Below are 14,485 nucleotides of genomic sequence, written 5' to 3' on the forward strand. Positions count from 1 at the left end.
ATCAACATGGCATCAAGCTAGAATCAGAATTTGGCCTACACTTGTTCCCATGGGGGGAACTGAATTTGACAATGGGGAGAATGTTGAACGATAGATGAACTGTTGTTAAATTTTCATATTGCTTGGCACTGGCCCTTCAGATTATGAACAGAATTTAGTGGAAGTAGAGGGGGAAAAGGGAAGGCTGTTACAATGGCCCTCAAACTCAGAGTCTTCACAGGGAATTGAGTCGTTGTCCTTAGGTATAGTAATGATAGATCTGATACTGTGACTCATAGTGAACAGAGCTGGCCCCTAGAGAAGAAAATGTTCAAGTTATTCAGCTTTATAAGATGGGGTTTTTTGTCCACCAGATGGGGAATAAAAAAACCATGGGAAGGTAATGGTGTACAAGGAGATGGAGTTGGGCAAGAGCACAGGGCAAGGACTGTAGGCTTGAATTTTTGTGTTTTTTGAAAGAGTGATGGGCTTGGCCAGTTTAATAGACTCCATCTTCCTTCCTTCCTGGGGAATGATCTGCTTTGGGAGGCTCTGAGGTCTTTCCATCATTTACTGGGATTTCATTTTCATGAATGACTTTACCTTCTGTGAATTGTTTCTGAAATTTTAGTTTTGGTCAGAATACTAAGCACATTCCCCAAGTCAAAGTAATGTTCTAAATTGTGACCATAACACTTTGTCTTGTTTTCTCTGACAGCTGAGCATTTAAAGAAAAATCATGATGTCTCTGTTTAGTTTCGTTAGTAGTGTGGACATGAGGCAGAAGGAAAGAAGAAGGCAGGGCAGTTACCACTGACTTACTCTATGACTTTGGATATAATGAGTCATAGGACGCTAGAGCTGGCAGGGCCCTAGGAGACCATCTAGTCTGTCTGCCATCTATGAAAGAGGAGAAAACTCTGGCCCAGGGGAAAGAAAAGTGAGTTAGCTGGAAAGCCCAGCCCTAAGACACCAAGTTTGATCTTTCATCTGCACTGCATGGCTTCTAGTCACTTAACTTCTCTGCTTTTTTTCCCTTGTAAAATGGAGTTGTTCCATGTAAATATCAGATATTTGCAAATGTAAAATATTTACATTTTCTGAAATATTTGTTCTGAAATAAGTTGGATTGCTAGTAGTTAAACTGTCCCAGCTCAGCCTCTGTCACAGTCTGAGAGGTGTCCTTGGTGAGGTCTTCCCATTTCTGTGCCCAAGTTCCTCTGCCTGTGATTTACTCAGCTTCACATAACTTTCAGTTCTACATGGGTGACAGATGCCATCAGAATTCAGTGGATCTTGAAATTTCTTACCTGCTCAATTTCACCTTCACTTGTGGGACCCATCTGCAGCCCTCTCTTATTTTCATTAAGACCTCAAGAGGCAAGCCTGCTTGTTGTACAATGTTTCCCATATGTTTTCGACTATGACATGGGATACCCACATGGGGAAAGCTCTTCGGTTGCTGCCAGCAGCCAGGGTGTAATTCCAGATGTCTGCATCTGGAATAATTTTTAAAACTTGTTTTTTCACCTGAGCCTTGATAGGTTCTTATTTGGGCTTTCCATACCAACTTCCTAAGCTCTAGTTCACCGGTGTGGAAGGAATAGAGAAAAAATAGCCTTGGTAAGGTTCCCATTCTGCAACTTTCAGTCGTGCTGTTTTTAGTGTATTGAACAGGGGCTGAGGCTGCCTCTTGCTGCCTCTGTGGTGGAGGAAGTCTTACCCTCCCACCCCCCCCATCCCTTCCCCTAACCTGCCCTCCCCCTCCCCCACAGGAACACATCATCGTAAGCAGAAACTTTCCCTGCCTCTCACAGACAGCTTGTGAGTGTAGTCTTGGTGGCCATATCCTTAGGACATCTCTGCCTGGTATATCCTCAGTATTTTTAAAGAATAACTAAGAAAACTACTTGTTAACGTGGTATCAGGATTTGGTTGAGTTTGTGATATAGTAGTTGAAATAAAGGAACAGTGTCAAGAAAGGAGGGGACTGAGACTTGGGTAGCTTGAGTTTAGCTTCCTTCAGTGCTGACTTCTTGCTTCACAAATTGCTTCTCTTGTCTTCTGCCCTCGGTTTTTCTATCTCTAAAATAGGAAGAGGGATTTGTCTTACCATCCTTTTTCCTGAAAATCCTGAGAATGAGTGAAAGTCCTAGAACAAACCCTAGGGTATGCCGTGAAAGGGGACAAAATAACTAGCAGCATGTGGTTAGGGATGAAGCCTTCTTCATCAGCCCTTGATCAGGATGATCAGAATGGGATTTAAGATAAGCTGTGAAGTAGTAGGATTTCAGTGTTCATTGTGCTGTTTACCCTTTCATGGCCAGCAATATTCATGCAAAATTTTCACTGCTTCTTTTTTGGGAGCAGTGTGATGTTTTGTGTTTTTGTTTTGTTGGGAATAGCCAGTGTTGTGGAGAGACAATGGAACCTCAGGAGAGACATATAGTACATCCCCCTGACTTCTCTGCATCTCCTGCCTTCCCTAGGTTCCTACAACCCCATGACCCTAGGACTATTCACTCTGGTCTATTTCCTGCTGGCGTGTTGGACCTATGGGCTCACTGTGTCTGCTGGAGTCTTCATTCCATCCCTCCTCATTGGTGCTGCCTGGGGAAGACTCTTTGGCATATCACTGTCCTACCTTACCAGTGCTGCAGTGAGTATCCCCTTTGTCCTGCCAGCTGACGGGGTCTGGAGAGAAATTAGGGGTAAATAGATACATTTTGAAATGTCCTCTTATGCTACCCAGAGAGAGAGAGTGGAATCTCAGATGAACACTTGGTATATAGCTTAGAGTAACATCTTTTTTTTTAAAAATTAACTGGTATGTTTTGTTATTTCTTACCGGTAACTTCCCAACAAACATCTAGCCCACTTGTCATCCCACAAAGTATAATCCCCCAAAATTGTTGATTGATGTTAATAAAAATATGGGATGTGTTCCTTAACTTTGACAGCATGGCACTAAAATTGACCTTTGTATTTGACTAGCATTTTGTTGCCTCTCCATGTTGACTTCACTTTTATTGTTATAGTGATTATAGGGGAGGCATTATGGCATAATGGGTAGAAGGCTGGCTTTAGATTCAGAAGAACCTGGGTTTGAGTTTTGCCTCCGACATACTGGCTATATAAATATTAGGGGCAGATCACTTCATCTTTCAGAGCCCTAAGCAACTCTCAAATACAGATACAGATACATTGCAGATTTGCATCAGTAGAGAGAGTCTACACCAGGAGTCCCCCATCACTGAAGGATTCACAGATCTGGACTTCCTCTACCCACCTTATCCTGACAACCCTCACCCAAAAAGTCATTATGTTGTCTCTGCTTTCAGTCAGTTAGCGTTTAAGTACCTTTAGTTTGCTAGGCACTGGGGATACAAAGAAAAGAAAATTGATTCCTGCCCTTAAAGAACTTACATGCTAACATGGGAGATAGTTTATAAACAGTTCGGCACATACACAGCCTACAGAAGACAACTTGGGAGGGGAAGGCTCCAGCATCTGAGAGGAGCAGGAAAGGTCTCCTCTGCAGAAAGTGACCTTTGAGCCGAGTCTTGGGTCTTCTCATGTTTCTGCATAATCCTCATAAACCTTCGAATGGCATCTTTTGGCTAACAGCCACTGTTGATGGGGCTACATGTGGGTTAGCAATGCTGCTTAATAGATATGGGTTAATATTTTTGTAGCTACCCGTGAAAGCTTCTTAAGTGATAGAAGTCTAGGGAAACAGAAAGGGCATGACTTTGGGTATAGAAATTAAATTTTGAGAGTGTGATCTATTCCTCCTGACCTAGGAAATCCATTCTTATCTCAGACAAGATTCTCCAAAGTTTGGATTTGTCAGTCATTCTGCTTTTGTGGCAGTCATTAGGAAGCCAGAGACACGGAGCCTATGGTTTTGAGTTGGTGGTCTTATCTATCAGTGCTCTAACATCTCTTGTGTTTGTTTCTTCCAACTGTAGATATGGGCCGACCCTGGCAAGTATGCCCTGATGGGGGCTGCTGCCCAGCTTGGTGAGTCCTGTCTTTTGCCATAACATGAATGCATTCTAAGGAGGGAAGGTGGGATGGAGCCCCAAGGATTTAGCTTTTTAGTATCCCTGTAACTCAAACGCATATTGAGGAGAGATCTGAGACCTGATGTACTAAAACTGTTGCAAGCCTGGCATGGAAAAATAAGGGGATTCAGAAGAACTGCATTTGACCTGAAAATCTAGGGATGTGCTAACTCCCTTTTATTTTCCTCAGGTGGCATTGTGAGAATGACTCTGAGTCTGACTGTCATCATGATGGAGGCTACGAGCAACGTGACTTATGGTTTCCCCATCATGTTGGTTTTGATGACAGCAAAAATTGTTGGAGACTTCTTTATTGAGGTTTTGATATGGAAGGGAAAGAGTGAGAAAAAAATGGCATTTTTGGTCTGTGTCGTGTGACTCAAACAGATGTTCCTTTCCAATCTGTCATAATTTAGGGGGCTCTCATTAGCCAAGTGTCCTGAGTACAGGAGACAACATTGGTGCCTTTCCCACAGTGTGGCAGTGTATTATTCCTGTGAAGTAGAGATGGCCGATCTAGTGGAGGAAGGGTCTTCATCCCAAATGTTCTAAGGAAGATCCCCTCCTGTCTGCTGCCCTGGCAGATTTCACTAGCTTTTAGGAAGCAAGGGTGCATGGACCCAGAGACTCTGCTGTCTCTCACTTCTGCTTCTGGTTAGAGGAATCACTGAATCTTTCTCTTGAAAGTTCTGTGTTGGTGGAAATAATGATGATCCCCCTCTTCACCTCACAGGGAAATATGCAGGCTGAATAGGTGATTATTGTGATTCCTTAAAGATTAATAATATTTAAACATACTCTAGTGCTTCTCGTCCTGAAGATGATTTGTAATGAGTGGCCCGGGTTAAGGGGACAGCATGCAGTCATTCAGTCAGTCCAGCATTTGTGGAGCATCTACTTTGTGCCAACCACTCTGCCAAGCCTAGGGGATACAAAGAAAGGTAGAAATTGTCCTTGTCCTCAGGTAGCTTACAGTCCAGTGGGGGAGCATATGCAAACAGCTGTATACAAACTAGATGTAGACAGGAGAAACTGACAGTCATCTTAGAGGAAGGGATGCACCAGCATTAAGGGAAACTAGGAGAGTCTTCTTGAAGAAGGTGGAATTATGGCTGGAACTTAAATGGAGCAGCAAGGAGAGTACAGGGTCTGTCAGTGAACAGGAGTAGAGATGGTTATCAGCAGCAGGAGGCCAACCCTTAAGTCTGGCTTCCCCATTGGAAGAAGCCACAATCATATATCGGTTTTGTCTTCTTTCCAGGGTCTTTATGACATGCATATCCAGCTGCAGAGTGTCCCCTTCCTCCACTGGGAAGCTCCAGTTACTTCTCACTCACTCACTGCCAGGTAATGACCCTCTTTTCTGGCACCCTCACCCCCAAGATGTCCCCCCTAGGCTTTCTCTACATGTCTTAACATAGAACCAAATGACCAAGACATCAGTGGCCCAGACCTTGCTTGATAATGCACACTTTCCGAGGAAGTGAATTGTTTACCTCTGCTGGCAGAAATGAACTTTTTATTTTTAACTGTGACTTCAACTATCCCTCTTCCTGCTTCTATCTGGGACACGGTTGGTAAGTCCTGGTGTTGCAGAATCTGCCTCTTTTAAGTGGGGAGTGAGAGGCATGACATTTCTAGGAAGGGTTTTACAATCCTGTTTGTAGAAACCATAGGATTCAGAGAAATATTGAAAATTTCATTGTTGTCCAACAAAGAGATACTAAGTCTGTAGCTGTAGATTGAAACTGGTCTATAAGATACCATTAATTAACTTGACAGTAACTAAAAGGAGCATCTTTTTTTACCTAAATATTTTGAAATTGAGGCGGTATTGAGAAACCAGTGGTCTAAGTGCTGGCTTTTTCTACAGCTGCATGCTAAGAGTGCCTATTCTTCCTTCTCCATTTGCTTTCCTAACAGAGAGGTGATGAGTACACCAGTTACCTGTCTACGGAGAAGAGAGAAAGTTGGGGTTATAGTGGACGTCCTCAGTGACACTTCCTCGAATCACAATGGCTTCCCAGTGGTGGAGTACTCTGACGATGGCCAGGTAGAGGACAGATTTTGCCATAGAGAGGGAAAAGAGAAAAAAGTGGCATCCAACCTTATAAATAACCATCTCTCTTCAGCCCCTTCCCCCCAGAGAGAAGACAAGTTTATATTTGATGAGTAGTCAGGCAGACTGTCTTCATTTCACAGTTTGGGTAACTCTTGGTGGGAAGGGGAACAGACAGCCTCAGCTAATTATGGCAGACAGACGAAGGTTAATCAGAGCTGAAGTTGGATGAAGCAAGACCTAAGGGTTTTCAGTTCTGTATTTTCCCAGGCAGCTCATTGCTGTAGCCTGTGCTCTGGCTCATGTACCTGGGAATGAGAGAGGAGGTGGGGAAAGGAGTCGGGGCCATTCTTTAAAGTCCCTAAAGCCTGGGTGCATTGCCTCCTGAGCAGGAAATTTGAAAATAACCTTGGCTCTAAATCATGCTTCTGAGCACCATGTGTGCACTAAAAGATATTCTCTTTTTGCAGCCGGCAAGATTACAGGGCTTGATCCTGCGTTCCCAGTTGATTGTCCTCTTGAAGCATAAGGTGTGGTTATTCATAAGGATTTTTTTTTATTTTAGGCAATTGGGGTTAAATGATTTGCCCAGGGTCACACAGCTAGTATGTGTCAAGTGTTTGGTGTGAGGCCGGATTTGAGCTCAGGTCCTCCTGACTTCAGGGCTGGTGCTCTATCCACTGCACCACCTAGCTGCCTGTCATAAGGATTTTTTAAAAATGCCATGAGAGCCTTAAACACCAGGTGTGGACATTCCCAGACCTTGCAAATGAGCCCCTGTTCTCTGCTGCGGCAGTTTCCCTTATGTTTGGTGGTAGTTATTACCTTCTAGTTTAGAGTTCAAGTTTCAAAGACTAAATCACAGCAACAGACATACCAAGATTCTGGGTATCTTCTGCAAAGTGCCTCATCACTGCTATTCTAGAGAGTAATTTGGAATGATACCCAAAAGGCTCTTAAACTATATACGCCCTTTGCCCTGGTGATACCACTACTTGGTCTGTACTCCAGAAAAAGTGGAAAAGGATCCATATGTACAGAAATATTTATAACAGGTTTGGGGTTTTTTTGGTTTTTTGTAGTGGCAAAAAATGAGGAACTGAGGAGGTAACCATCAAGTAGAGAATGTCAAAATGAGTTGTGGAATATGAATGTGATGGAATATTGTTGTGCCATAAGAAATGATGAAAGGGATGGTTTTAGAGATGCCTGGGAAGATTTGTATGAACTGAGGTAGAGTGAAGTGAGTGGAACTAGGAGAATAGTTTATACAGTGACAATATTGTAAAGAAAATCAACTTGAAAGACTTCGTAACTGATCGGCAAAGTGACTCATCACACTTCCAAAGGACTCTGATGAAATGTGCTACTCACCTCCAGAGGGAGCAGTGATAGACTCAATGCAGATGGAAGCTTGTTTGTTTCCTCTTTTTTTTTTTTAAAGGGAAAGGAGTGGGACATGACTAATACAGGCATTTGTTTTGTATGACTATTTGTAATAAGCTTTGTTTTTCTTGCCTTCTCAGTGGGTTGGGGAGGGGGAGAAGAGAGAGAATTTGGAACTGAAAATAAAATTAAAAACAAAAGCAAAGTGCTCCATTGCTGGTACAGTGTCTAAGGGAGACCCTGTGAGATCAAAGGATGCTTTTTCCTTTTCTCTGTCCTCCACTTTAGGTGTTTGTGGAGAGGGCTAGTCTGAACCTGGTCCAGAGGAGACTGAAACTGAAGGACTTTCGAGATGCCTACCCCCGCTTCCCACCCATCCAGTCAATTCACGTGTCTCAGGATGAGCGAGAATGCATGATGGACCTCACAGAGTTCATGAACCCCTCCCCATACACAGTGCCTCAGGTAACTGGCCAGGCTGCTCCAAGATGGGAAGGGGGTTGGCACCAGAGCTGTTCCCTAAACCTCGGAACAGTGCAGGCGACTGAGAAATGAAAGGACCCCTCTGTAGGCAGTGAATGGACAACTATTACATCTCTGTGACCGTGGAGGACTTCCTGAGGGCTGAAGTGGGAGCAGTGGTGTTTGCCATTGGGCCCTTTCTGCCTTTCACAAAATATGCAATCAGTCAGTGTCTTCTCCAGAAACATATGGCAAAACTTAAGTGACTGAGAGAATCAGTATGTTGAAAAGGTCAAGCACATGCACATGTATAACCTGTGTCAGATTGCTTACCCTCTTAGGGAGGCTGGAGGGGAGGAGGGGATAGAATTTGGAACTCAAAACTTAAAAAAAATCTTTTAAAAAAATTGTTTTAACATGTAAGGGGGAAAATAAAATATTTAAAATTTTTTTAAAATAAAAATGAAAAACACATATAGAGTAAGAAGGAAGGTCAGTCACAGAGTCGTCTTTGGCCCAGGGGCAGCTAGGTGGTGCAGTAGATAAAGTTCCTGCCTTGGAGTCAGGAGGACCTGAGTTCAAATTCAGCCTCAGACACTTGACACTTACTAGCTGTGTGACCCTGGGCAAGTCACTTAACCCTGATGGTCTCACCAAAAAAAAACCAAACAACAAACTGGTCCAGAGTGCAGTGCTTCTGGAAGAAAAAGCTGCAGTCAGTCACCTCAGGAGACTGTGAGCTCCTTTAGGACAGGGACTTTGATTTTTGCCTTTGTATCCTCAGCCCTTAGCATAGTATCTTATATTTATTGGGCATTTAATTTTTTTGAACTCTAGTAATCAAGCTGATGTGGAAAACTGATTTCTGTAGAGGAGATGGCTGGCCACTTATAACTTAGGTTCTGTACTAGTTCTGTGACTGTGGGAGATGCCCAACTTGCATAAGAATACCAGAGAACTAGGAAGTGGGGCAGGCCTCTCAAGTCTTCCTTCTCAGTTCTGCCCGGGATCAGCAGTGCTCTGTGACCTTGCCTCAGGGTTGACCAGGCAGGCCTGTGAGGTCTAGGACCTGACTAGCTCTGTAGAATTGCCTCTCTGTAGTTGAATGCCTCCTATGGGCAGTCAGTTTACTCTTTGGGAATGGGAAAACTGGTAATTGGCAAGGCGACCTAAAGACTGAATAAAAGTTTGGCTTATTTCTAGGAGGCATCACTTCCGAGAGTGTTCAAGCTTTTCCGAGCACTGGGACTCAGGCATTTGGTGGTGGTAGATAATCATAATCAGGTGGGTATGAGTTCATGGGGAAAAAAGGCTCACTTCACAGTAATACAGTATTAGGTCAGCACTGACTAGGATAGTGAAGTTTATCTTACCTCTAAAATCCTAAATCCAGTCTCCTAAGGGAGCAGGGACAGAGTCGTCTGTCCCCAACCCTTTTTCCTTTGGCACAAGAGTGACTGCCCCAGGAAGAGATTTCAGATAGATCTGGCTTCCTTAACCTTGAAGGCTGTCATCTCTAAAGGCCCTACCTGTTTTTGTTATTCAGGGTGACCACTCTCTGATTCAGAACAGAAGAGTGTCTGGTGAGGCTGTCGTACCAACAATCTAAGCATCTAGTTCCCTTGTCAGAGCCAAGAGTCAGGTGGCTAAACCCGCTTGCCTCTGTTGGGTCTTTTGTACCATTTCAGTATCCAGGTCAAAGGGAAAGAAGGCCCAAACACGTCACGGCAGATATTCCAGTGACACACTCAGAAGTTTGGTTTTATCATTCGTCTCTCTGACATATCTCATTTGGTTCTGTCCTTACAGGTGGTTGGGATGGTGACGAGAAAAGACCTTGCAAGATACCGATTAGGAAAAGGAGGGTTGGAAGAGCTCTCCTTGGCTCAGACGTGAGGGGCTTCGCGTCATGTCTCTCTGCAGGGCAAGTGTTACTGACCACTGGAAACCCTCTGCCTCCTCGTGTTCCTTAGCCCTCTCATCTGAGGCCTTGTTTCTCTGGAGGCCACGGAAGTGAAAAATCCTCCCAGGCTTCCAAGCTGCCTCCCCAAGCGCAAACCTGGCTGCTCCAGGTTCCAGTTCAGTGTTTTAATTTGACATGCATTGTGGGTAGATTTGTTTACATTTTAATAATTTTGTCTCGGGTTTGTTATCATTGGATTCCATTTTTATTCTATCCTTTTATGTTTCTTTACCTGAAAGGATCAAATGAGTTTAACTTTCCTTTCTAGTTGTACTCCTTGTCTGAGAGCAAGTAGGTGAGGGAGCTTGTGTCTGTGTATACACATGTAGAGAGGATGTGGAGGCCAGTCCTGCTGCACCGAGCTGAATCCCAGAGTCTGTTACACCTGCTGTGTTCCGCTCCCGCTGACCCCGCTGTGGCCACACTGGCCGAACTTGGCTTATTTGTTTTGCACAGTCCAACACGATGCTCAGGAATCTCTCTGGGGATTTCCTGAAAGAGCCCTGAGACTGCAGTAGATGTTTCACCTTCTCCCCCCGTTACATTCCGCATAACTGGCCTGTGCCTCCCCTGTCTCGGCATGGCTTGAGGAGGCCTGTAGCATTGGTGCCTGACTGTCCTGTCTCCAGAGCAGTGGTTGTGTTTGTATTGGACCAGGGGAAGAGAAGTGGCCTGAGGACTAGGAAAGCCCCACACGCTGACCGACCTAAGTTTTTCCTGGAACTGGGCTTATGAAAAACCTTGCCTACCCTCCAGAGAGCAGCTCACAGTGTTAGTACTACCCATGAAATCCCCTTCCTTTCAGCACTGGCTCCTTGTGGGCTGAGGGGACCTCGAATCTGTTATCTCTTTCCTCCAAGGACAGACTTCAGAGCCAAACAAGTCTGGTTGTGGCAACAGAGGAAATGTGAGATGTGGCCCATCCTTACTGAGGCGGCTTGTGATTGTGGGCAACATGAGACGGATGGGTAATCTGCTGTGGCTCTGTCCCCCTGGTCTGAGGTCAGGTCGGCTGGCCTTGTCCCACCTGACTTCTCAGAGCATCCTTGCTGTGGCGTCGTGGAATCTGGAAGCTGCTTCCTGGTGGTGGTTGTGACGCCTCCTGTCATCCCATGTTGGTGGTTGTGGCATCACTCCCTCCTCCCTGAATCTTGGCCATTCAGTCAGAAACACTTCTTTTAAGCACGCTTTCTTAGGGGTTTGGCACACGCTGTATTTATGTCCGTGAAAGGTATTTATGTGATGAATCCTTCAGGTATTAGCATATGACTCTTGTTAATGTGCTTCTACGTGTTTTCCCCATCGATTAGAGCTGGTTACAAATGCAAAGCCTACTTTGTCCTGCAGATGCTTGCTGTGAGTTACGCTGAGCTTTTTAAAAGCAGGACCGGAGAGGCCCTTGCCGGGCGGCCTCTCTTTGGTTCCCTCAGTCATTGTTCATGCCGTGCCCTTGACAGCACTGTAGGGCATGGGGCCTGTGGCTCATCGTAAGGGGACATGCTCTGTCATAGGTTTTAATAACTGGCCAGGGCTCCCGGGGGGAGGGAGGGCGCTTCTTACAGGTATCTGGTCAGTAATTCCTTCATTAATAGGTAAAGACCAGCTCTGCCCATAACATGTTGGGTAGCATGCTATTTCTGTGACCCCAGGTTCTGTCTACCTGCCCTCCAACCACTACTCATTGGCCTTGGTGTGTATTCTTACCACTGTGGTCCAGACCCGGCTGGCCACCTCTCTGCAGCCTTCCCCACTGCCACAGCCTCCCGGGGCTGACTCTCTTCCCCATCTTCACTCTCATGTGTGTTGCTGTTTTTCTGTACTCGGGGAGAGAGGCCTGCTTTGATGAAGACTAGGTTTGGGGGTTCGTTCTGTCACTGACTCCTGCACAGATTAGTTCTTCGGGTAGTCCTTTTAAAAACATTTTAAGTGTTCCCATGGCCATGCTCCTTCTGTTTGCTGTGGGAAGCAGCACACTTTGGTTTGTGGTTTTTATAGTTTGGGCAAATGTTGCAGTTTGATTTTATCTCTGTTGAAACTAGTGGTGGCTTTAATGAATGAAGAGTAGGGGATTGTGGGCTTTGCGCCTCCCTGGAAAGCATATCACTGCAGCCCTTTAAAGTCTCACCCAGATCATGTGCCAAGAAGGAAGTGGGAAGCCTGGAGGTGGGCAGGGGTCAGAATATGTATGAATAAAGAAATAAAGGGATTGAAGTCAAGCTTCTGGTGCTGGATGTTTTTCCTTCTCAAGCAGGACCATGACCTTGGGCCAAAGCTGGCTGGGGCATGATGTCTGGTTTTGAAGTTGATGGTGTGTTGACCAGTAGACCTCCTGTTAGGGGTCCTGTGGACAGGTGAGAATGACTTAACCTTTACAGCTGTGAGTGATATCATGAGCCCTGATGAACAAGACTGGTGGCAGCTCTTGACTGCCAGACACACTCTCAGTGAGTGTCCTTGTGTCCCGGCTGCTTCTGGATCATCTAAGAAACATCTATCCACTGGAGAAGGGCTAAGAGAACACTTATGATGGGCCAGGTCACCAGATGGGAGTCACAGCCCTGCTGAGCCTCTCTCTGGCTGGCCTCACTGTTCTCCGTACCAGTTATAACTCCAGGCCAGGCTCCCTTTTGAAGCCCAGCCTAGGCAGTGGGCATGACTTTAGTTCTGGGTTGTCAGTGACTTTGTGAGGTGGGCCTCAGATTTATTTTTCCAATGCTATAATACACCAGAAAGGTAAAAAGAAAAAAAAATCCCCCCTCCCTGGAGTCATTGTCAGCTTCTGCAGCCCTTCTGATGATGTAAAGCCTGCAGAGGAGTCCATTAGGTGACTCATGGTGGCTTATCTGTAGCAGGGGCCTTACTGATCATTCATTCCTCTTGCTCCAGATGAACAAAGTTAAGTGGGCAGAGACAAATGTGGTGGTTACCATTGTTTTAGGTGAGGCATCCTGGCAGAGGAGACGCTGGAGGACACAACCGGCTTTGTGACCCTGGGCAAGTCACCCTCGCTGAGCCTCAGTTTCCACATCTGTAAAATTAGGATAATAGCACCTGCTTCATGGTATTATTATGAAGATCCAATGAGATAATGCAGGTGTGAAAAAACTACTCATATAAATATCAGGTATTTGGGCTAATGGACAGCTCAGTGAAGACTTCCCTGTCAGCAGACCAGATGCATTTCTGGTATGAGGATGACTTGTTAATGCCCAAAGCCAGAACTTCTGCCAGAATCTCCTGTGAGAGGTGTAGGGTATGAGGATGAGTGATTTGGTTTTTGCAGTTATGACCAATTAATCCTACTGAACAGACTCCTAGAGTGAAGCCTTTGTCCAATAACAGCAAAGGAAAATCAGTGCCTTGAGTAAAAACATTCCTGAAGTCCCAGGACTTAGCCTGTTAGGTTAGAAGGGAGCAGAAGGGGCAGGCAGGCTGTACGTCGTTATACTCTGCCTTCAGGAGCAGCTCAGTCTCAGTTTGTCTCCCTGTGCAGGAGAGGAGACATCTGTTCTTTGTACTTGGTGTCATTGGTAATAGCCATGCACCAGCTTCTTAGCAAAGAGAGCGTAGCCAGTGAATTTCATGCTGCAGTACAATTTTCATCCTTTATGATAAACAGTGATTTTTACTGGGAACTAAAAAATGTATCTTTGGGGAGCATTGAAGTCTTAATTAGAAAACCTGTGAACCATAAGAGATGTTTCTGTACTTTAATAAAAATTTGATTTTCACTTTTGTGGTATTGTAATAGTATTTTCCTCTTCAAGCTTACTGCTTCCACCAAGTGGAGACACTTGGAAGAACAGAATCATCCAGCCAGTCCCAAACTAAGTCTGTGATACCTTTGTTTGTTGTTTCTTTCACAGGCCTTTCAAACATCTGTGTACTCACCACAACCAAGGTGCTAGAAATCAGGGATTTCTGTCCCTGCCCATAGAGTGATCTATAGCTTCAAGCAAGGAAGTGACTTAGCGACAGAGATGGGACCAAAACATACCTTCTCAGGCTGGGCATCTGTTCTATCAGACTACCTTCCACATACACCTTTCTTTGATCATGCAACTTATAAAAACCTCTTTAAAAGTGGGGGGGGGCAGCTAGGTTGCACAGTGGATAGCGCACCGGCCCTAGTCAGGAGGACCTGAGTTCAAATCCAACCTCAGACCAAACACTTGACACTAACTAGCTGTGTGACCTTGGGCAAGTCACTTAACCCTGATTGCCTCACTTAAAAAAAAAAATGTCTGGTCCATCTCTCTTGGTTACCCACTCCAGTCTAAGATCTAATAATTCACAAGTAGGACTTTGTTTTTAAAACTAATCCTGCAATGTGGGAGCAAATTTAGTTCCCTCCTGTTGGGAGTCAGTCCTCCATATAGTTGCTGAGCTTTCTCCTATTCATAATATAATTATTGATAATTAAGGAATAGCCCCAAGTTTCTTCTGCTACCCACCAGAGGCCCCATTCTCTCTCATTCCCTTTTGGGTTTATTAATGTTCCTTCACCATGGAAGTGGCTGTTACTCAGACCTGCCTTGATATTGGTAAATAGATTAACTTGTTACTGCA

General features: G+C 44.9%; 1 protein-coding gene across 1 annotated transcript in view; it reads left to right on the forward strand.

The window, feature by feature from the left end:
• Positions 1-13,647, forward strand: part of CLCN7 (chloride voltage-gated channel 7) — a 57,010-nt gene extending 43,363 nt beyond the window's left edge. The window contains exons 17-25 of the mRNA XM_021006708.2: positions 2,469-2,638; positions 3,951-4,002; positions 4,237-4,364; positions 5,308-5,393; positions 5,970-6,099; positions 6,576-6,635; positions 7,780-7,956; positions 9,157-9,237; positions 9,763-13,647. Of these exons, the coding sequence (XP_020862367.1) occupies positions 2,469-2,638; positions 3,951-4,002; positions 4,237-4,364; positions 5,308-5,393; positions 5,970-6,099; positions 6,576-6,635; positions 7,780-7,956; positions 9,157-9,237; positions 9,763-9,849 (971 nt within the window). The 3' untranslated portion in view covers positions 9,850-13,647. The remainder of the gene's footprint in view (positions 1-2,468; positions 2,639-3,950; positions 4,003-4,236; positions 4,365-5,307; positions 5,394-5,969; positions 6,100-6,575; positions 6,636-7,779; positions 7,957-9,156; positions 9,238-9,762) is intronic.
• Positions 13,648-14,485: the final 838 nt, after the last annotated feature.

Source organism: Phascolarctos cinereus, unplaced genomic scaffold, assembly GCF_003287225.1.
Source record: "Phascolarctos cinereus isolate Bilbo 61053 unplaced genomic scaffold, phaCin_HiC Scaffold_4;HRSCAF=312, whole genome shotgun sequence".
NCBI lineage: Eukaryota > Metazoa > Chordata > Mammalia > Diprotodontia > Phascolarctidae > Phascolarctos > Phascolarctos cinereus.